The 25,860-nt window shown below is 33.2% G+C and overlaps 1 protein-coding gene across 5 annotated transcripts in view; it reads right to left on the reverse strand.

Annotated features, from left to right (window-relative positions):
- The window catches only part of LOC125071855, a 110,905-nt gene that overhangs the window by 37,559 nt on the left and 47,486 nt on the right, over nt 1-25,860 (reverse strand). For 4 of the 5 annotated variants that reach the window (XM_047682261.1, XM_047682262.1, XM_047682260.1 and 1 more), the window contains exon 1: nt 23,779-24,022. The exons of the other annotated variant lie outside the window; for it this stretch is intronic. In XM_047682261.1, coding sequence (XP_047538217.1) covers nt 23,779-23,828 — 50 coding nt within the window. In that variant the 5' untranslated portion in view covers nt 23,829-24,022. Of the gene's footprint in view, nt 1-23,778; nt 24,023-25,860 lie in introns of those variants that run through there. 5 annotated transcript variants of the gene reach the window in all.

Raw genomic sequence — 25,860 nt, forward strand, 5'->3', positions numbered from 1 at the left:
ACAGGTATTACTATTATCTTCACGGTAAGCGCTGACTTTAGTAGGTAGTTTGACAGTTGCACAGGCTCCACATTGGGGTAATGTAGCAGATTTTTTATAAAACACATTGTCATTTCTATAACGACTATTTACTAATTTCTTTGATTTGACAACATAAAGAAATCAAATTAACTAGGTGTTGATTTCATCATTTTCATCTTTGTTAAAAATTGAATAAACTCTTTATTGATATAGTAATTAGCATTTAAAATATGGAGGTCGCCGCGACTGATCAGAAAAATAAAGAAAAAATTAGTTCTTTCAAGTTATTAAAAATTTTATATGAAATTCATTACAATTATAAAGGATTATAAAGGAAAAAAAATTATATAGTTCATAATGACAATTCCTAAGGACATAAATATCTTTTATAAATATAGACTATGACTAATCCTAATTACAATAAACGTGCCACCTGAGTAATCTACTGAGTACTGAGTCACCGTTTAAAACTATAACAGTATTATTTTCCTGGTGACAATAAGCCCCTTAATAATAACGGTAAACGGCTTAGGTACTCCTAATTTTCCTTGTTAAGTTAGGGAAATAATAATTATTCTTTAATAGAATTCCATAAAATATAAAAGAAGTATATGTTTTTTTTATGGCATTGGTTGGCGGACGAGCATATGGGCCACCTGATGGTAAGTGGTCACCACCGCCCATAGACAAAGGCGCTGTAAGAAATATTAACCATTCCTATGCGCCACCAACCTTGGGAACTAAGATGTTATGTCCCAAAGTTCGCCCGCGGCTTGGCTGTATGTATAAAAAGTATGTCTTCCTAGTTCGAGTTAGCTTTGTACCCAATTTAATCAAATTAGGATCAGTGGTTTGGCAACGGAAGAGTAACAAACAGACAGACACAGTTGCTTTCGCATTTATAATTCTATATAGTAAAGAAGTATACATAGTATAGTTTATATTGGCCTATATTATTTTATTGAAGAACCCTAGTTTTTTTTTTTTATGGCATTGGTTGGCGGACGAGCATATGGGCCACCTGATGGTAAGTGGTCACCACCGCCCATAGACAAAGGCGCTGTAAGAGATATTAACCATTCCTTACATCACCTATGCGCCACCAACCTCCACCAAATGTGATTACACTGGCTCACTCACCCTTTTAACCGGAACGCAACAATACAGAGTACGTTATTTGGCGGTAGAATATCTGATGAGTGGGTGGTACCTACCCAGACGGGCTTGCACAAAGCCCTACCACCAAGTGCTCTAGGTTGAATTGGCAATTTAAAAGCATCTATGATCTAAGTATGATCATCAATTTCACTAAAGTCGGCACGAAAACAAACATAACATCATGTTTGGCGCAGTTCAGTATACCGTAACCTTAGAGTACAACTAGATTACTAGAGGCGCACTTTCACTGGCACGATCTCATTGAAATGTATTAAAAAATATTAATTACAAGAAAATTAATTATTTTTAAGCTTCCCTAACTCACTGTTTGTGATCTGTTTTGCTTCAAATAAAGTCATGAGGGTCAAATTTCAAGATCCAAATTGAGTGCAACGTTTTTATTTGAAACGTTTCTGACGAAAAAGGTTTTACTAATGTAATGTGGTACACGAGTATTTATGACTATTACATGTACCACGTTTAATAGTCTCATTATAAAAAAAAACACATACGTCTTGTCCCATCATAAATTTCCTTTGGGGGATAATTAGTTAAGAAATACTATGTTATCTTTTTCCGAATGTAGAAATGATGACAGAAAGAGAAGAATGAATCCACTAAGCATCTTTGGCAATTTAGTGATCATGGTCAACTTTGATAAAATATATAACAATAGAGGAAGGGGACGACCAATAAAAAGCTTGGTGATTGGAGGATTATGTGAAAGATGATATGGCTGGAAAGAATGTTACTTGTGAAAGACGTCAGATAGGGAAGTATGGAAGAAAAAGACATGCTGCGCCGACGGTCAACTTTGGTAAAAAGTGGTTGTGTTTTGTTTTCAAACCTAATGTGATTCATGTAATGACTATATGAAAGATTTATTTTTACTGCCTCAGTATTGGTATTGTTGCTAATAGCTATTGTATACAAAGTTTCCATTGTAACTAATTGATCCGTCAGACGTAGGGTTGCCTAATATCATCAATGATTAAACTAAATCATTCAAGTGATTAGGTACTATATTGTTATTGTTTACAAATACGTTTAACAATATACCTTTGATAGGTATATTGTTAAACGTATTTATCACGTCAACGTTCTTATCACATCACTTTCTAAACTTCAACTGAACTGTTTATTTAGTCGAATGGTTACATGGTTTGAGATAAATTATTGGTTTTAACTATTTCTTATACAAGAACATGAAATACATTGTTATCACGTCATTAGTCTAAATAAAAAAGGGTGAAACTGTTAAAAATAAACTTTTTACATAGTTATATTATAATATAAAGCCTCTTAAACCATTACAAAAACATTTATTTGTTTATTTTGATAATGAAAAACTGTAACTTCATAGTTAAATGTAATGACAAATATATATACTGTCGATCAGAAATTAAATGTTGTCAACCCTATACAAATAGCAGTCGATGACTCAAATGCTGGCTACCGTGAGTCAGAGTTAACGAACCTTTGGCAATTAGTGGGTTTACATGATGGAGGAAAATTAAAATGTCGAGAGCAAAAACTACCAACATTATTGAGACAACTTTATTCATATTTTAGGAGATATTGTGTTGTAATTTAAGTATTAAATATTTTTTTATCAAATCGCTTTTAATGTAAAATGTAAATATATTTTATTAAAAAGGGATCGGCTACATCGGCATATGTTTAAAAAAGTACAATTTATTGATATGTCTTGTTAATTTTTTGGATTTCAAATGTATCATATAATATATATATATATTATATGATACATTTGAAATCCAATCGTTTAATGCGTTTTAAGATATTCAAAATGGGTGCTGAGTTTTTATTTTTAACCCTAACTTTTAAACCAATTGTAATAATAATATATATTATGAACACCCTCATAATAAAAAAAGGAAATCCCAACTCATTTGTATATCTTTAAAATGCATGTCAATCAATATAAAGTTTCAATTTGTCACAGTTAAAATAAAACTATAATATCGTTGAAGGCTCCATTCGACTAATAACCCAGTTTAAAAGCCTGACCTATAAAATGTACAAAACAAAAGCAATCCACTTAAAACCGCCAATCAGATGAGTTGTAAATTCGATTTCATGATTCCGAGAACCAATGTGTACAGTCTGTGTTATCTGTGGGCTGTGACGTAACGTTACCGGAAAGCTTTACCTATGAAAGTAAAAGTTATAATAGTTATGTAGCTGTTTGTTTTTCGTGTTTTCCATTTTGAAAATCGATTATTTATTAATCTGAACTTTACGTTTTAAGCAAGCCATTTCGAATATTATATTTTGTTAATATGTAGCTATCATTTTAATTATTAAATATATGAAAGTAAAAAAACAATATTTTATTTTCCTCTTACTCATGACGGTTTAGTTCATGACTGTGATTTTAACGAACAAATAGCGTTTCGATATTTTCTCGACTACGTGTGTATGTATGTATGACAATCCAAAAAAAAGAACATACATACGTAGTCGTGATTATAAACTAAGATGGACATACTTTAATTTTAAACGATTGCAGCGACCCTAAGTTCAAATAGAAATTTCTAGAAGACGTGCTAATGGCCGCTAATACAAACTGCGAAGCACGCCGTTATATCACTTAAGGCTGTGTCATCTTAACTGACGTTAAAAATGAGGAATTTTATTTATAATATAAAACATTATATTTTTAATTTGTCAATTTTGACACAGGAAAGTTATTACGTATGTATTTAATTAATTAAATATAATAATAATTTTAACACACGACTTTCTTTTTCTTAATAACGTGCTTTTCAAATTAATGAAGTCACGTAGAAGGTATGTTGCGACTAGCGGGTTTCGGTCAAGGTCACTGATAACAATTAAAAACATTAACTTGTACAGGTATGCTAAAATTCATGTATGGTAGTAATAGACCAACCAAACGCGAATTATATACGTGCTGCTTGCCCGAATTTGATCCCGTGATCTGTGGTTAAGATCAAAGTGTTCCACTGTTCCATCTCATCCCAATATCATAAAGGCATTCATTAAACTCTTAGTTTGACATTGTAAACTTCTTACAATAGCAATCAATAAATACACTTCATTTATTTCTACCATAAATAAAACTACACTATATACGTGAAACATGACAAGTATATGATAATTTTATATCTTAATTCGGCATATTACTATCAATAAATTATTTCGGAGCGTGTTTACTCATAAACAAACTATCCGTTGGCACGTATTCGGTTTTAATGATGAGTGTAGTGACTCCATGTAAACATGCGCTTCCGGTCGCGTGCAATAAAACTCTATGTATTATATATATGTACGTAAGTAACAACGGAGTGAAACAACGCCACTTCAGCTAAATATATTGGTGTCGTAGACATTGAAGATGAAGCAAAGAGAACTTCCCGAAATTAACGCACCAGATACAGCAATTGCACGATGGGTTGGCGTTGGCGATTCTAACAAATATTTAGTATACGTATCTATTAATAACACAAAATGAAAATTGATTTGTAAATGTATGAAATTGTTTCCAAAATCTAATAAATTACACAACCCTGTATACGCATCTTAAATATCAAAATAAACTCAACCGTTCACATTCGATGTGAGCACGGACATACAAAACAAATAGCCTGAATGTAATTCCAGTCTGTTTTCTCCGCAGTCGGTTAAAATAATAACATTAAAGATCACGTACAAAGATCAGTGAAGATGAATGCAGCGGGAACGTATTTGAATCAAATTAATCGTAAACATGGAGTGAATAACCGGACGAACAGATTATCTATATATAGAACGGCCTGTTTCAGTTTGTTTCACGGTCACAGTGTTATCTGCGATCTCACTAATGTTATAGAGAGGTGAGATTTGTTGATTTATTTTTAACGCGTACGCGCGAAAATTACATGTTCGATTTGTATGGAACTTTCACGAAGTCATAGGTACACGTTTTGTCATAGACATTTTGGTGATTGTATGTTTATACTTTATGATACATAGGTACAAGTAGCTTATAGGTCTTGCGTTAAACAAATGCATTACATATAAAATCTTATGTTGAGTAATATACCTACAATGTAGTACTAATGTTATATATTTAAACCATTACATCAAAGTGTAACTATAATTGGGGTCGGCAGTGTGTAAACACTACGAAAAAAGAATTTAGCAGTCTTCTCGGGCGGCCGCCTACATGACGCCAGCTCGCTTTGAGAAAGCTTTCGCTGGTGTACGGTTTCCTGTCACGAAACGCGTAGTTGAGGCGCTTTTGTGATTGATAGATCAATACATTGAAAAGCTACCGTAGTCGGCTGTTGTGACACTGAGTTGATGTATGATGATTCTATTTTAAAAATCAAAACCACACAACGATAATGTAATTATAAAAACACTAGAGGACAAATAAAGAAATCAAATCAATCAAATGAAGAATCTAAATCATTTTACATAATAAGCCCTGCATTTCAGCGTTAAGCAAGCACCGATCTAATGTACTTTACTTATATCTTAACTTATCTAAAATACAGAAAATGCTTTGCTGTTAAAATGTACGATGAGCTTCATCCTCTAGGAATTTGCTTTCCTACCCATGTAGGTGGCTTAGCGTATTCTATCAATGGGCTTATCTCGCCTTTTGTACATATATGAATGTATGGTACATTATTATATATTGTTACACTATAGAAGCAATTAAGCATGACGGCTAATAATAATCACTACGTCATTTAAATGTTCTGTGTCTTTTATATAGAGCCGTCACGCTCTTCGTCCGAGCATAGGGTTGCTATCCATGGTAATATGATACTCTTATTTTATTGTACCTACTATATACTATAAGCTATTTAAATACTAATTCGACTGTCGTAGGTACGGACTCACTCCGCAAAAATAAAGGAGGCCGTTGCCCACCATTGGGACATTAACAAATTGTTGCTTTAGGCACTGACAATAAAATGGCCTAATATTTTATTAATCTTAGACTAGATCTATTGTATGATATAATTTTTCATATTTCAAGGTCAAACAAGAACATAAAAAAAAATCTATATTTCTAAATAAAGGTGATAACCTCAGTCGTAAACGTGACGTCGAAAGTGATCGCAACCTGACCGACCGGGAACCGATCGGAGGGTGCAGCGTTCAACAGAGGTCACCTGTGACTCACAGCTATTACGATAACCGATAAAACGAGTTATTTCAATGTCAAATTGAACTCATTTTTATACAATTACGACGAATGTGTAATGCATTCATCGTATCGAGTAACAGATGGTTAGTAAAGATGGACGTTTGTTATTTATATTTTTACAAAGCAATTACTAATGCACGTTTTAATTTGACTCGGTTTTAATCGTGTGTTCGTCACACTGTTATGCCAAATTGCATAGATTTAAATACATCATGGAATAAGAAACAGGATATACATATATCTTTTGTAATTAAAATTAATATGTTAATTATTTATTTTAACATAATAAATACATATTGCAGACGTAGTACAAACCATTATTTTTTTGATTGAATTAACATATTTGACAATATAAATAAGTTGAATTCATTACCTGTCGGTATAATTATGCCCATAGTCGGTCAGTGACCGCGCCTCTATGCATTTTAAATATTATCAGAAGACACATGACGCACGACCAGCGAACTAATATTGACAATACCGAGCGAAGTACGCGGAAAATATCTTCCCATTTATGATATTGTTTATTTTCCGGGTTTAATATAATATGTTAAAAAGTATGGCCATATATATACATATAAATGGTTTTTAATACGTATGTCTATCGCAAATGTTGCTTTCGGTCTCAGTACTGATACCTGTGTACGCTATACCCGTTAGTATACTGCCCGTCACGTAAGCGACGTTAATATTCAAGTTCCATTAAAAGCACCTACAGGCAAACAGACATTTATTTTTAAACAACGTTGAATTTTTTAACGAATTTTAAATAAGTCGCGAAAAACAGCTTTACAAGTTGCATGCTTGCAAATGCAATAAAATATAATACTAGTTCAAATCACAATAAATATAGAAGTAAAAAACCTCTTTTAATATTTTAATGTAAAATATTAAAATGTGTTTGTTATATGCCTCAGAAAGAAATTATTCATTCGACCGAATATAAAAATTGCGGTATGTCAAAGCAATGCCACAAATAAAACCTTACAACAGCTAGGATTAACCGAAGATTAGTTCAATACAGAGGATTTGTGGACACATTCAGTTGAAATAGTAACATAAATCAATTGTAGGTATGGAGATATCAGTGGGTTAAAATATTTATATATCACCCCATATATTTGTATCACCTGGACCTTTTAATTATCATTAATTCAATCGAGCAATGGAAATGTGTCCGTCTCCCTCTATTCTATCTCTTGTTCATTAAATTGCTTAAACAGAAAACTAGTCTTTTTTCCTTTTTATGGAATTACTTGTATCAAATTTTAAATTTACTTGGTGGTGGGGATTTGTGCAAGAACGTCTGGGTAAGTACCACCCACTCAGATATTCTACCGCCAAACAGCAGTACTCAGTATTGTTGTGTTCCGGTTTGAAGGAAGAGTGAGCCAGTGTAACTACAGGCACAAGGGACATAACATCTTAGTTCCCAAGGTTGGTGGCGCATTGGCGATGTTAGGAATGGTTAATATATCTTACAGCCCCATTGTCTGTGGGTGGTGGTGACCACTTACCATCAGGTGCCCCATATGCTCGTTCGCCATCCTATACCATAAAAAATACATTATATTTCACTACTGTTACATGTGGATATAGCTTATTCCAATGGCATGAGGAGTAAAGACAAATAAACAGCGTTGACCTTGAATTGACATGACGACATTTGCCGAGACTTGTGATAATATTTGATTTTCCATTATAGATTCGTGAAAAAAATACGTCTTTAATGTTTGCGATGTTATTATCGGAACTTTGGAAGTAATTTTAAAGTGGATATAAGTGGAATAGCGTTCTATTACAGATAAAGATATTAAACAAGTAACCTTTGTAGTGTATAATATAGCAGAGCTATTCGCAATTCTCATGGACTATGCGAATATAAGGTTTGTTTATCGATGCTCCTCCTGCCATTGAAATAGGCTATAGGAGACAACACACAAGGAGGGATTGAACGGTGCGCTCAAGACAACGTCATTCAATATTGTTAACGCTTAAAAAGAAACTAATTTCAGATTATGGTTATTTATAAGTATAAATTATATAAAATGCAAAGTGCATTACTTAGTGATTAAAATTATTGGAATAATTAAATTTGTACCGTAATTATAAATAATTTGATGTTAACGTTTGGAGAAAAATTAAAAAACCACAAAACAAGAAGTGACTATACTATAAACTAGATTTTAAGATCCCAAAGTTGCCTTGGATCTGGGTGTTTGTGGTACTGTCGTTACTTCTGATTTTCCTTAACAAGTGCTTTAGCTACTTACATTGGGATCAGAGTAATGTATGTGATGTTGTCAAATATATATAATATTGTTTCATATATGACAATATAATAAAAATATTAAGTTTAAATATAAAAAATATCAAACGTTGTTGATGCATCTACACTAATATTATAAATGCGAAAGTAATACCCCAATGGTTCCTCAACGATCGAGCGCCTGATGATTTCAACAGACTGTAAAGTATGACAACACCTACAAGAAATGCGGACCTCATAATTGTTGTTAAAGAAATCTAAATTGCATCTGATATCTGTGGTGCTATAAGGTAATAACTCTTTCCAAATACACTCACTCACTCGTTAAATAAAAACAGAGATAAACCGACTTACGATGTTACGTTATTTTGATGCGCGCATTCTTTAAATGTCACAATTATTTAGTATAGACAACGTCGCTTATCACTTTCTGAGAATTCACGAACGTTTTGCGGTGAATTTCGGATTAGTTCACGAGAATTTTCGATGTTCGACTGGGCAATTTTAACAAGGTAAGTGGTCTAAGAAAGGATCGAGACAATTTTGATACTCCGGTTTCAGATGACGGATCGTGACTCGTGACTCATGAGAACTAACACGTTGTGGTCATCAAAAATGTGAAATGAGACACGCACACGTATGTGTATACAGCGCTATCGTTGGAACTTTTGCGAAAACAAATTGCGTAACACACCTCATTTGTATTAATGTGTGAAAATTAAAGTGAGCTGTAAATTATTATCAATAATAATTTTATTTCATTATCTAAATCCGCAAAACAGGGATCTAAGATTAATTTAATGTGATTTGTGTAACATACAGTTCACGTAGTGAAGGTTTCTTCGGCAATACCGCACCTACTATAATTTTAAATAATATTTATTTCACAAAAGGATAATCTTTCACTGAATCATAAATAACACTGATTCATAAAGATATCTAAAAACTTTCTCAGTTTTATTCTTTAATTCTGATTTACATTTAATAAAAAAAAATATATACCGTATAAATACAATACAGCAAAACTAAATACTTTGTTTAGTTAACTGAATAAAACAATGGAATATTTACCATACAGCGGAAACACGAAGTTTAAAAATGTTGCAAATAAAATGTTCGTGGATTGCGTCGACGTACCGTTAGCGACCCAAAAACTGACAAAACAAAAAGCGATTGAATTTTAAATGTTCCAGCTTTCAAGGCGCTAAGTGACAATATTCAAGACCGTTCAAGCTACGAACTATATTCACCCATAGAATATGTATGCTAGTGGCCTTCATTGAAATTTTATTACAGTCGAGATAAATCGGTAAAGAATTGCTTCCCTTTGGAATCGTTTTACTTTTTTTAGTTTTATAACATTCAAGCAATTTTATTGTAAAACGGTACCTAGTTTAATCAACTATTTCTTCGACAGTTTTTTGTTAAATAGCGAGACGATCGAGTGAATCAAGTTCCATCTGAAAAATGGTGCTAGATCGTGAATTGAAATGTACTATCGATGATAAATTATCATATTATTAATGAACTTATCATTAAGATCAGACTGTTAAGTATCAACTAATTCGTATTAGAAAAAAATATATATATTCGGAAACAAGTTTTTGTAATCTCTGTCCGTAATACGAATAAAATTTATGGAACTTGTTTCAATTGTAACCATCACCAAAATTTGTGGGTAATTTTCAGCTAAATCGGTTTTTTGGAACTGGTTTTAAATTCAATAACAAGATCCACATATATAAAATATACAAACATGTGAAGTTGAGTTAAAGCTTGTAAAAGTTGCAATGGTGTATACAGAAAACAGCTTTTCACAAGTCCAGATTCAGTGAGATAAAATAATTAATTTATAATTAAACACGATGTGTAAGTTTAACTTTTTTCCATTTCATTCAATTTATTTTTACTGTATGTCTACACGTCTTAACGGTTACGACTTCCTTTAGGAGTTCGCTCGTATAACACTATGACATCAAAGAACGTGATGTCCCAAAAATAGCGTAAGGAAAACTCTCATACGAGGTTAGCCGATATTTCAAAGAACTTTAGTTTATGTATTTAACCCCAAGCTTTACTCGAACGTACAGACTTCGTTTTAAGGAAATACGGATAAGACGGACCACTCGTATCTAGTCGTAGGCTTTAATTATGAAGTGTTAGCCCTCACAGTGTCATACAAACTGAGAAATGAATAAACAGCGGGGTTGCAGTAAAATGCAGGGAGTGTTTCACTCGTTTCTCGGAATACTGCACTTGTGTCTGACTGCGAACAAAAATAAATACAACACTTTCCCAGCCCGCATTCAATACTGAACCACTCAAAGCGTAACGTTGGCCGAGCGAAATTGAATCTTAATAATTTGGTACAACGCCGTAAATCGATCGGATCGCGTCGTGAGTAACGACGTTTTACATCTACCGAGCGATGCGTCACAGAATGGCGGAACGGGTCATCGTGCTAAGCTACGTCGCTCGTATAACAACTTTGTTGATTCAGTATATATGGTGTAGGTATAGCTGTGGTTGTACGCTGTTGCCAGCCCGTCGCTCGCGAAGGTCACTCACTCTACGATGTAGTGAACGCATAGAACTATAGATTGTCGGTACAAGTATCGCGTCTCGTTTGATGACTTTTGTTGTCCATTTATACTCTCACATTAATCTATTATGAATATTTGTTTTTAAAGTGTTTCGCGATCTTTGTGAAAGAATGGAACGATGTCGCTTTAAGAATTTGCATTATCATTTATACTATAATAGATATTTCATACGCTTATTTACTTTTCGTTTCGTCTTTTGTACAAGGCTTCTTGTAGTACGTGTATCTTATGTTTTCCGAAATTTAGTAAATTTTAAATCTAGTGCACATTGAACCGAATAATCGCTGCAAATAGAAACTGCACGATATATTTTTTGCTAATCTTTATGACGATGACACGCTTTCTATTTTAATCGACATTCTCAGAAGCTGCAGATAATTTACATGTATTTCCGAAGACATCCAATATAAATAATTCCATAAAAACCGATATTTCAACTGGTTTTCTATATGGCTGTCCATGAATAAATATAATGTTTGTGCCTTAGATAGCATTTTTAGTTATATATTTATATTAGAGGTAGTATAACTTTACGCCACAGGAGCCGAGCAGTAACCATAACCATCAATCAATCTCGTGAAATATACTTAATGAGATGCAATTCTCGCCCATGAAATAGGCATTTATAATTTGATAACTCTTCTATAAATAACATTCATTAAGAAAACACAAATTATAATGACCAATACAGCAGAAATTGGTTACTTAAAGTATAACCTATATAATTATGCTGGTTTTAAAACAAAAACAGAAATTAATCATTACGGAGCATATTTATCGAGTATGTAGGTATGTAGATGAATACTACACACACACTGATGAGAGATTACTCACGAACACAAACATAAAAACGTCATTTTGATAATATTTATGTGTTACAGGAAATGACGCGTACAATAAAACGCAATAAGATAGCATAACATACCTCATAAATGATATTGCATTTGATTTTATAGGTATTTAAATTAATTTACTATATCTAATGGAGTTCCTGGAAACGAAAGAAAAAACTTTTTTATATTTTTTCCTTTGTGTCCGACATCCCTTATATACTAATATTACAAATGGTAAAGTGAGTTCGTTTGTTACGCTTTCTCATCTTAACTACTCAACCGAACATAATAAATATTCCATACACCTTTTTGGGAGTATATAAAAGGACATTTGGTACATAACGCCTGACATACAATATTATATTTATGTATTTTATTGTTCAACTCGGCAGAATTTTCTATGGAATGAACCATCCATCTTTATTGTCATTTTTAGAGGCCAATGGGGTGTCTAACTTGATCGTCTTTTAAACCTGTTTAAAGTTGTTATTGATATTTTCCGACACACACGAAAGGTGGTGCGCGAGTCGCATCACATAATTGCTTACAAAACAATTTAAACAGGCTTTGCGACGCATTCCGAGCATCAACTAGTGTTTTATCAATCGAAAAACAATGTAATTAAATATAAAGTCGTAACTTGAAATTAATTTCATTTGTCATATAACTGCCATTAACATTTGTGTGAGTGGTTTTTATTATCTATTGTTTCAAATGTAGGACAAGCTGAATGGACAAGTTTAATTCCTCTTATATATCATTATACATATATAATGGTGAGTACACACTTTTGACTAGCAGCGTGTTCTGAGTTTACTAAATCAATACTGATATTATAAATGTAATACTAACTCTGTCCGTCTGTCTGAGGCTGTTTCATTACCAAACCACTGAACCGAGTTTGATGAAATTAGGTATGAGACCTACTTCGATCTCAAGGAAGGACTTACTTTTTATGTGTAACAGCCGACAACCCACTACTTACTAAATGGCAAGCGAAGCCGCGGGCAATAACTAGTTACTTATATTATCAACTAATTTTTTTGGATTGCATATTTTGTATCAAACCTATAGGTGATAGGACATCAGATTACAATTAGATACAGAATTAAAATATATATTTTTTTGTGTTAATTAACAAATTCGACAAGCAATTGAAGTTATTGTAGTAAAAATTAAAAAGTTATTACCAAATTGATTAAGTTTTACATAGACGACAGATCTCGTAATGAAAGATAAAAGTACAACTCGTTTTATTTAAATTACAAAATAAATATCTTGTTAGAACAACAGTCGGGAAAAGACCCTATATACAAAAATAGTCTTTCCTTCAGCCTTTATGTGAGAATAGAATTTCTACTTTCCAGGCCACAGGGCTTTTAAAGGGGGCGGTGTTCGGTACACCCGCTACACCTTTGTGTCTAATTACACATACATATACGAACTAATGCACGTGACTTTGTTCCCGTGGTCCTGGAATAATGAAAATAACTCCAATTACTTATTTCATAGGAAAGCTTTCATTATGGGGGATGATATAAGATTATCAGAAATGGTTTAAGATAGAACTATCGAGCAATTGTTATTTGTACATCGACTCTTTCGTAAAACCTATAATTCATACATTTTAAGATCATGTTATAAGTAAACTTTGCGTCATAACTGAAATAATATAATATGGTAATTTTATTTAAAGCGTCTAATCAGCTCCTGTTATATGAACCGAGGAGCGTGGAGCTTTAACTTGGACAGCGAAAAAAAAAAATTAAACAGAGGATAGATTAGCCTTAAAAATATTGTATATTACAGATTAAAAAAACAACGTTTAAACAACAGACATATTAAATATATAAACAAATAATTAGCAAATATACAAATACCACCTATTATACCTTGGATTAATGTTATTTTCTTATGCTGTAGTGTTTACCCAGCAGGTCATTATTATATAACACTATTATAATATAAATAATAATATATTTACTAAATTCCATCTAGGGGACATCCCTATGACATTAAATCCAGCATAGGGGTCCATTTGGCTATGCACTGTAATGTTCCAACTAAGTTCCACGATTACGGCTTCTTAGAAGAAACAAAGACGTAGACGTTGTTGGCGGTTTATGTTGGAATTCTATTACTCCTAGGGAACAAATAACTGGGTAGAGTTTATTAGATAAAGAACTCGAGGACAAAAAATTTTACTGCAGTTTTAGCGCGAAGCGATTAAAATTAAAAAACACAATCACGACGACGGTGTTAATATGTAACAATTTGAAACACGGCGCTATCAACGCTACGTCCATTTCATAAATTTAAAATTACTATAACTACAACTAAGTAACTATGTACTTCGTTTCATTTAAATTCCATATCATTCGTACAAGTATTACATTAATCTTGAAAAGAACAAAATTAGGTGTTTTTTGGTACAACTACGCTGCATACTATGATTTCGAAAGGATTCCGAGTAGAAAATATTATTTCTATAATAATATTAACGTTTACGCAAATGATGGTTTTTTTCAGACATTTAATATAGTAAAACGCTAGAAGTAAATATCGAAATCATTCGTCTCAGTGAAAGTAACTGATTAGTTTCTTACCGGTTCTTCTCGTTAGAATCCCGTTCTGTCCACCATATTGCGTTCGCGGTTTGCGTCGTCGACACAATCAGATTACAAATGTTGGGAATATACAAATAATCCAATTCAAGTCCGAAGCCAAACAATTACATCAGGCGGATTGGATCGCTCTGTTTACTATTTCCGACGTGCGAATTAAAAAAAAAAATATTGTAGTGGTCAGTGTTTGTAAATCACTTTATCTTCTACTGATTGTTTATGTATTGTACAACTACAGACATCCCGCGCTGAGGACGAACAAAGATACATCTGTCTCCTAACATGTCAACTATTTGCTTCTCGTATATATTACAAATACTACGGTCTAAAATTTGGAAAAGTTACATTTATTATTCGAAAAGCTATAACATAAGAAAAATCGTGATCAAATTTAAGGCTGAACCCTAAAAAAGATAATACAATTAAATAATATCGAACTTTATAAAAAAAAGGTTTCTTCCCTTTGATCTGTCATTAAGTCAATATACAATTATTTTTCATGTACAGAAATCATTTTCCGATAAAGCCCGTACCTACACGTACTATGTAATTCAATCGTGTATATATACGTGACAGACTAACTATATCTGGTATAAATAATATCCATCAAACGATTTCTATGAATTTTGTAGCACGCAACATAAATTACGATTAAATTTGATATGCGGTATACAGTGTGTATAACTTGTTGAATAAACCAGATCTAGATCGTCCGTAGCATACATTTCCAATTTCCGAAACACGTTCCTACTCCCTGGAGTCCGATCCGACGACAACAGCGCAAACTCGTTAAGACGTTGCAACACTGCGTTCCGTCTCCGAAGATTAACTAGAAATGCTAAACCTTATTTAATTATTAAAGTGAGGAGATAGAAGACTTTCCAAGTGATCTATAAAACTTATTACAATAACTACTGCGCTCGTTCGGTTTAATCTTATTATTCAAAGTAATTTATGATTTAACTATAGATTAGTAAGCCCGTCTCGTCTAACAATTATTTGATAACTTATCGATATTATTACAATTCACAAAAGGTATCCTAATTCGATAACTAAGCACAGCGTGGCAAGCAGAGAAACCGAGAAATTTATTCTAAAACGTTAATAACACAGGGTGTAGATTATATTAGGGTTACAAAAGAGATTATACCTTTACCAAAACAGAAACCAAACGACTACTGCTATTTAGTATGCGAGATGAAATTGGGAGACATAAAAAATTATATTGATGATTTAATTTTTTATAAACGCAGAACACCAAAATAATACTGTTTTTTTTGGATTATTTTACTATTTTGGCACTGAATTATTGATATTATTTTTAAGCAGTTATGGGATTTTATAAATTGATTTATATTGTTAAATTTTACTGAGGAATTATTACAATAATGTTTTGGTAGTCAACTTAACTAACGCATTGGATTACTGTTATGTTAGATAAGTTTTTTGTAAAAATAAATAAATAAAAACACCAAAATAATACATCGATTTCATAAAATTAAAGGCACCTCCATTAAAGTTTATAGAAATTGAAAATGATAATAGAAATAAACACGATAAAAGGGAGATATATGCTATCGAGGAAAACTCGAGCAGTCGAAATCATAGGAACCGAGCTCCCAGTCAGCTCGTGACTACGGCCAGGGCAACTCCATCGAAACAGTGTACAAAATAATAAATGTATGAAATCGATGTGAATGTTTGAGTGTATAACACACATGTACAACTCATGAGCCAAGAGAATCACTGATATGAATAATTCCGATATTTTACTCGAAACCCCAGTGTTGATAGCACTAAGGTTAGTTTTCTCTGTGTCGAATGAAATAGCCAAATGGAATGCTATGTGCCAATTAGGGCAAGAACAAAAAAATACCAGAAAATTGGCAAAGTGACTCCATCGGCTCGTTTAGGAAGTATGACTCATGCAATTGTGCACTACATAAGTTTAATAAATTCTTGTTGAATAGGGAATATCTCGCCAATCAAGGTCACAGGGACACATGACTAGATCGAACACTATTATCTGTGTTATCCCGACATCAGTGGTTGGTCTTTGACTTATATATTAGATGGCCTCATCATAAATTGCTACAAAGGATTTATCTAAAATTCATCAACTATAGCGCCCTTAGCGATCGAATTTAATCATTAGCAATTTTAATTCTATGCATACATTTGACACCTGATTTATGACACATACTATAACGCAACTAAATATAATAATATACTACATTTAATTGTCAAAAATAAATTAATTTGTAATCCGAAGAAAAAGAGTAAATACCGAGTTTATTTCCGGTGCCTCACGGAATCTTCTATCCTATTTTCCAAACAGGTTTACGTTTTATTAATGTGATAAAAAGGCAATACAAAAAAGCTTGTAAGAACCTACTCGAATTAAGCATATTTTAATATTTTGTATACATAAACAAGACTACGAAATAGTCATACATTAGTATTAAAACTATACTATACTATTGTATACCGTTGATGAATAATATGATAAATATATTATAAAGTATGCAGATTTAGCGAGTTTTATTACTTCAAACCGAACCCCATGGTACCAATAACCCCATAAAGCTAATAAACACGTGCACCGCCCACACGCACCGTCCTTGACTGCGCGCGCGCATCGCGTTTGTCGTCGCTCGTTTTATTTCCGACACGGACTCCTGCTGGACCTATTTTTTCTATTTTTGAATACTGTCTGCGCATCAACGTTGCAATTCATCATGATTTTATTTACGTCCCAAAATTAGTTTCGTATAAATAAATTGTGTTAAGTAATTATAATAATATGTATAACGTAACTAAGCTGGTTTAGTTTCAAATCTTATCGTGCATGTGTTATCAGAAACGTAAAAGTATTGCAAATTTTTATCATTTAGTACGTGCGCCGGCGCAGGTGTGGCCGCATTCAAACGATCTCATTTCAGTCGCCGCGCAGATATGCACGGGTGACTCACCGGACTTCCTTTCAGATGCCTTGGATATAATACCGCTATTATTTTTTATACCTTGTTTCATATGCTATTAATGCGTTCAGTTTTTGCAGCTAGGCGAAATCTTTTTCGAATCATTTCTAAAGTCTGACAGTGAAAGCATCCAATTCTTATAGTGTTTTAAAATAAAATTTTATATATTTCGCCACTCCAGTCGGAAAATCCTTGAAGCGATTCCAAATTCCCACAATCACTGCTTATGTCGCTCGTTTTTATATTAAAGAGCTGCTGCTGAACAATCACAGCTGTTATTTATGTAGATAACGATTTGACGTTTTTAAAAATAATATTGAGTCGAGTCCAGCCTTTTAGAAAAGCTTCTTGGGATAAATATATAAGAATAGTTCGTTAAAAATATCGCAATTCGTTCAAGTCGAAATAATAGATTATTATCGATGATTGATAATTAAGGGAAATTGGGATGTGCACACCACATCCGTCTGCGGAAAAAAGATTATAGTGTTTTATCCTCTGCCGAGAGGATGTTGGTTTGGAAAGGTAATCTTAGTGTGTGGTTCGGTCTGACGTGTGTGTGAATATAGTTGCAACTTATGTGGTATCACATAAACTTAAAAGCAATATTAGAAGAGAGTGCAAACTTATGAAAGGGCATTTGATTTTAGTCAATTTATAAGTTTTGAAATCAATGTCTTGAGTGACAAAATAGCACGCACAGCTTAAACAATAAGACATAATCGTGGAATTTGGAGACATTGATTTTGTAACAAATTTTTTTACTACGATGGCTCTCTAACTCCAAAGACCAATCAGTGTTATTGGGTTTAACAAAGATAAATGTGGTGAAAATATATTTTGAAATACTGGAAGAATTCAACGTTACTAAGGGCTCTATCATCGACTGGGAATGTCAATTAAATCGAAAAAAATCCAGATGAAACTTTTAATACCTTCAGTGAGTCTCAGGTAAAAGTAAAGAATTGAATTTCCACCTATAAACCTCGTAGAGATACACGGCGTTTACCTATATTCATATGAAAGAAAACGTGACGTCCAAAGTTCACAGACACGACATTACCAATCTCGTGATCCAAAGGTCTGATTGCGGCAATTACCTACTATGTGGATATCTAGGTCTTAGGTCATTCGGATTACGTGACGGTAAGTCCTATTGTTCAGAGTCGAGGGATACATTTGCTTAAGTGATTATTTCTCGGCTATTTCACTTGATTTCATTAGTTTCATTAATTTAAGACTGAAGTGCATTTTATCACGTGGAAAATTTTAATTAATCATCGTAAGTTCATGAATGTGGCGCAAAACTGGACGTGAACTTCTTCGGTGTCACGTACAATATGCTCCAACTTCAGTCGCTTTTATATATGAAGAGAATAATATTATATGGTATACGTTACACCAGTGACATATTTAACTAATTTATTTTATAATCGTCTTTGTTTAATCCCATCGAATAAGATTGGTACTTGATCCAAAATAAAAGGAATCATCCAATCAGAAACCCATTCTCCTTTATTCTTGTGAGCACTAGTTGGTGATTATAAAACATTTAAACCAAATCTTACTCTGTAGATTTTAGGTAGGAATCAATAATTGTTTATATTGCCATTTCAATATTAGAAGACAGTCTCTAAAATAACAGAAGCTGAACAACTGAAATGTATGAAATAAGCTCGAACTACTTTTAAACTGCAAAAGTTTAAAGGTTTCAATCCTTCAAATAATCCACGATCCATTAAAGAAGCAGTTTGGCAGCGATTATATAAGTTTCCTGAACTAGGTCAGGGGGCTGATCAAAACAACTATGCCTAGGGGCTGGAAGAGTTATAACCCTGTTTTCCTTCGCCTTGGGAGCTCGCCAGTCGATAAATCCTCTTAATCTACATCATTGTCGTATACACATAAAAGGCATAGGATGTCCCAGCCCTAAAGTTCTATAGTGTATTGGTTCGAAGGACATTAATTTCATTCAGAGCCCCATAAATATGAATCAAAGATTAAGACGTACTGTATTTGCATATTAAAATTTTGTTATTAATTATTACGTTTATCTGCCAATTTATCATGCATGTTCGAGCTGTTGGAAGCCACCGTGACCTCGTCTGCAGAGTAAACAGAGCGGCCGATTGAAAGTAAATAATTAAGAAATATTAAAAATATATTTTTGATCATTTACGCGTTAAACATATAATATGTATCCTAGACTCGATACCGAACTTTTTATAACATTTGGTATTTTTTTTCCAATCCGATTGCTTTAAAACTTAGAGACTTATACTTATATTGACCTTTCAAATTTCACGATCTTATATAATTTTCTATTCGCATGTATACTCAGCAATATAATAAATCCGTATAGATAATATATATTCATACAACATGTAGGTATGTAGATTTCTCAGTGTAATGGAATTAAGGGCATCGCTTAAGGGATCCGAAGCCGAGATCCGAGTTCGTAGAGGGATTTGGCAGCCGTAGAACATTTTATCTAATACTATGGAAGATATCGTACGCGCCATTTTAAGATAAGCTCTAGAGTATTAATAAACATGAAAGAGTGATAGTAACCGATGCTTTGTCTCTTTCTGCCACGATAAAATTAATCTTGTGTACAAGAGGAGAAAATAAATTAGTATAAATTGCGATCTACCAAGAGTTGTAAATATACTTTTCCTTTAAATATAATTTTGTATAGACTATAAATACTTATATACGACTTAGGAGTAAATACACAGAGCACAGATCACAATTTATGACTGCACAAGTGTACAGATTACGACACGGAATGGTGGCAAGAATGCTGGCGATGTTTTAGATTATAAATAAATTATCTTGTTTGCGTAATGTTCTTTTTGACAATGCGTATTTGAGTTATCGTTTAGATCTTGAGTCATTAACGAATAACTAACGAAGTTTCTAGATTCGAATTATTATTTTTTAAATACGACCTCCATAGTGATGAGTCCATAGTGGGTGGTTTACTGCACAATTTTCTATAAATAAAAAATTAAAATAGAAAATAACTGATTTTTCATCATCATTTTCACATCATCACCATTTTTAGAATAAAAATAACAATTGATCTAAAAAGTGACGACGAAAGGTACGTTTTGTGTTATAACGAAATCCGGCCTTTATTTACCTAAAATCGTTATTTCGCAATAGCACAAAGGCATCAAATTCCTTTATAGTTAGTATAATATTTTTGTTTCATTTGACAATGGACATATTATGTTACGCTTCGGTGGTCAAAACGTTCCGTCAAAGGCTACAAAATAAAATAACTACTAAGACTATACTATGTTATATCAAAACCAGGACAGAGTTTAATAACCCTGAATAAACTATCTGCGATGCAATAAAAGTTTGCTCGTGTACTTGATGACGTCAGAAGCTATCAAACATGGGGTATGTTTTCACACCATTTTCGGTGAGCTTGATATACGAGTGATATACATGTCAGATAAATTTAATTGAACTGGTACCTGACGACCGACCCAAAACCAGAACGAATCCGCGAGCGACAACTAGTCTTATGTAATAGTTTTAAATAAAAGTCCTTTTTTATTGCCTATTGTTCTGTATTAGTTCGACTCGTCCTATTTCGACCTATTTAAATGTTTAGGACTCCAAGTTAATCTAGGTCACGGATTCCGTTTAGGACGAGTCCATGTAAATCTAATATCATAAACACCCTACATGTAAATACAGAAATTGTAAAATAGCATTATGACACTATCGAATGACCAACCGAGTCATCGAACTCACAAACTTTGCACCGATTACACGAGGAGCGATAAGCGTGTCTTAATAACTTGGAATGTTTATTATTAGTGATAAACTTATAGAAAATGTATTTCTACATATTTGGAAGGCAATTTACTAACACGATGGTGAGTTCACCACCTAATACCCATTAACACAGACATTGCAAGCACCGTTTCTTAAATATCGACCATGAGAACTAAGACGCTATATGATATTATTGTGCACCCTGTCCCTTGTAATTACACTGGCTCACCCTATAAAACAGAACAAAGCATAACATGGAAAGGTTTTGCGCTTTTACTAACGGGGATAATTTACATAAAAAATATTCGGAAATATTTTTTATTAATTTTGGGATAGCTAGAGTAAATATTGTTTTCACGTGAAGTTTCATTGCATTACCTATAATGGGAGACCATTGCAGAGCAAAGATCTCTTTTCTTCGTAAGCAGAAGTTGAGGACTTTATTCAACACGCTGCTCCAATGAGTCTTGGTGCATACATATGGCGGAATCTGATTTCAAGTTTCCTCGCTATGTTTCCCTTTACCCGATGGTTACACGAATACGAACTCGTGACCTTCGGTTAATATCCACGTGTTCAATCCACTGAGCCATATCGGCTCTCAGAAGTCGGAATATTCACAGTAAAATATTAATACGTAATAAAGATTAAAACGCATAAAGACATTCTGCTATATTATTATCATAACAACTTTCTTATGAAATACCTATTATACGTTTATCTTTAAAATATATAAGAATTACTATAAATTCATGTTATATACACGACAGTGTATAGCGAAGACAGTCAGTCAGCGGTCAAGGTCGATCGGTATCATACGATTTCGTTTATCAGCGAGGACCTTGAGGAAACAGCTATCGCAATCGCGACTCGTAAAAATAATTATTTTTTATATCCGTTAAAATGAAACTGTTATTTTCTTTTGTCATTGACATTACGTCATAGATTTAACGCACTAGTCGTTGCCTGCGACTATGAACTTAAATAAAAGTTTATTATGAACTAAACTGTTTATGTACGGGCCATTATTTTCCCATATTTTATGTTCGAGAACTTCGCTAAATATCAAACTAGTGATTAAACTGAAATACACGGCACTTATTATTCGTGAATGGTACATTTAATTTTATATCCGCAGACGCATTTGAAGGTTATTTTATACAGTAAAGCAACTAACAACACAAAGTTTACTAATACCATACAAGTAAGACATTTTACTTATCAAGAAATGCTAAACTTTTATTATATACGAAGTATATACTTAAAAATAATTAATAAATTTAAAAAGTTGGATTTATTTCAAACTCGTTGGCGCACACGGCTTCGCTCGCGTTTTAGGGGTTGGTTGTCACGTGTAAGGCAAATAAGTAGCCTATGTCTTTGATTGCAGTTCAAGTTTGCTTCACACCAGATTTCGTCAAATCGGTTCATTGGTTTGTGAAAGAGCGACAGACAGACTGACAGACAGACCGAGTTACGTTTACATTTATAATATTAAGTATAGATTATTGGAATAATAATAACGAGTTCCGATCCAGATGTTTCAATTGTACACAACTTTCTACAAGATGTGTATGTATACATATATATGCGAGAGAAAATCACCTTTGAAACGATATATTTTAAGTTAATGGGATATAACTCAATTAATTACAATAATATTGCGTGGGTTGGTAACTTTCCATTCGATACGAGACTACAGTCCACACCTAACAAAGCTCATAATGTTCAACTTCTAGTTTTGGTTAACAAGTAACTATAAGCCATTAGCTCGTCTCATAATAGAGGTATGGAATCGATACCCAACTTGGCGATACCTTGTACGAGACAAGTAACGTAGTTATAAATTATGACTGGTATTATTACTACTATTTATGTTGCAGAGTCGATGCATGTCATCTTGAAATTGTCTTCTTAGAGTTTCATAAACGTTTAATATGGTAACGTTTGGTATGGTTGAGTATGGTTCAATAGACAGCAGTGTTGTGTGAGAGACACACAAGCTCCCAGTAAGAGTTTAGGTATATAACTTATGCAAAACTTACCAAATATTCGCGACAGAACCCTACGAGGAGAGTTTCGATCCAATTCGATACTAGTATTGAGTATACGACAACAGATTCTACCAATGAAACTAGGTGAGGTTTTCATTATACTTATGTTTTAGCTATAAAATATTCTAATTGCACGCATGGAGATATCGTATGTCGTTACACCGGTGATAGTATTACACGTCATCGAGCACGAGGCAGGCACCGCCACGTCACATGACACTATCTCACGCTTGAAGCAATGCAATCCAAATATACCTTGAAACGACGTCTATCAAGACTTCCCCCGAAGGCGCCGACCACACCATAATACACTAGAGCACTGCACAATGAATCCACCTATAGAACACCATAACTCGGATAAGGGTATACGTTCCCGAATGATAACGCGGCCAAACAAAAAAAAAACGGGGGTCCTAAGAAGGTCGAATCTGGTATTTTTTTGTAGAGAGCTGGCAACGTCGCGCCGGTGGCCGGACGGACGCGCGTTCGGTCCGCGCACAGCTCATTGGCCAAGTGATGCGGCGGCCATCGCTGCGGGCCGCTCGCTCGCCCAATGATGCCGCGTCCCGCTTGCCCCGCCCACATCCTTTCAGCCTGTTGAATGGAACTCGCGGCAGTCGCGCCGGAGACGTTGAACCATTTAGACGTACATTTCGACACTTGGAGCAGATAGCACAATGACAAGAGATAGTGTAGTGTGAAATAACTGACATATACTTCCGCTATTCACTATTAACGGCGATGAAAATGCACTGTCAAAAGCAAAAATAAATAACCAAGTGTTTTTATTGTAAGCGAATCTAAATGTATTAAAAAAATGTCTTCATGTATTTATCTAGAAAATTGAAATAGTAATATAATTAATATCTGATATTATAAGTGTTCTTGCTACAAATAGTGAAACTTGTATTGGTGCTTGGTAAGAGTCATTGCAGCGATACGCACGATGATTAAAAAATCCACAAGTTAGAAAAAATATATATATAACTTTAAAAGTACCCAGTTTTGTATAATTTTCGAATATCTTCTCAGTATTACCTGCAAAGAAAAAATATTTAGGTAGATTTTTTTCATAATAAAATACACACAATCGAATTGTCGCAATTAAACTCTCTGAGTATATGATAAAATATATATTCGGATATATTTTTACCAAATATTCTAATATATATCTACTGAGTAATCACACGAATACTAATGTTTCTGTAGCACAGATAACGAAGTTGAGTAATTTGATAATATTCAACGAAACATCTACCGATTTAAAATTCAATAATATTAAGATTTGTTATTCCAATATCATTAAAATATTGTAATTATTGCTTTACTAAAGTAAATAAAATATTAATGATAGCATATTGTTTGTATATATTTTTTTCATCGTCGTAAACAAACAATGGAGGCGGAATGTGACACATTTTGTGCGCAGGCGCATGAATTGACATACTTACAGGTATAACTATTGTATGACACGGTAATACATAGGATATTGTATTATACATTATGTATATAGAAGAATTTTTGTTTACCGAATGAACAATAGCAACTGAATTAATTACGACTTAATAATTTAACAATTAAAATTATATTACATTTTATTGACGCATTGGTGGTTGCAATTGAAGTTTGCGGTAATGGTTGTTTAGTCAACGGTTATCATATTAAGCGTTCGTTTCGGTAGAGGTGGTGATGACATAGTGGATGACATTAAATTTACTTATTACTATTAATATATAAGTATTTTCACAAACAATAGTTTTTTTTTGTATTCTTAATAGGGTTACTTATATATTTATTACGTTTTAACTCTTGACTGCTACAACTAACAATATGTTCAAGATTTATTATTAAAATTAAGAAAAATAATTATAAAATATATGCGGATAAGATTCTTTAGTAAAGTATAAAGCTACGATGAAATTAGAAAAAAAAACACAAACTTTTTATTTTTGAAGTTATTAATTCATAGAATATGATTTCAGCACGCACGAACACTAATATCATTTTAAGTAAATTCATAAATAGTGGGAATATCATGGACCCCAAATACCGCATTATTCTTTGGTACATTATAACATATTACAAAACACAAATATCTTAGTCTCCATGCCAAGATCTTTTAAGAAATAATATACTAAGAAATAATACCACCTAAATAATAGTACCTGCATTAGGAAATTTCGCCCTTCCTCTTAAATATTAGAGTAAGTTTAATCAGGACTGAACCCTGACTGATAAATTACAATTGTAGACGAAGTCACAAGCACTCATGGATCATATCAAAATATCATTATTCATAAATATTAATTTCTCTATTATTAGGCTAATTACATGAAC

This window comes from Vanessa atalanta, chromosome 20 (genome assembly GCF_905147765.1).
Source record: "Vanessa atalanta chromosome 20, ilVanAtal1.2, whole genome shotgun sequence".
Lineage (NCBI taxonomy): Eukaryota > Metazoa > Arthropoda > Insecta > Lepidoptera > Nymphalidae > Vanessa > Vanessa atalanta.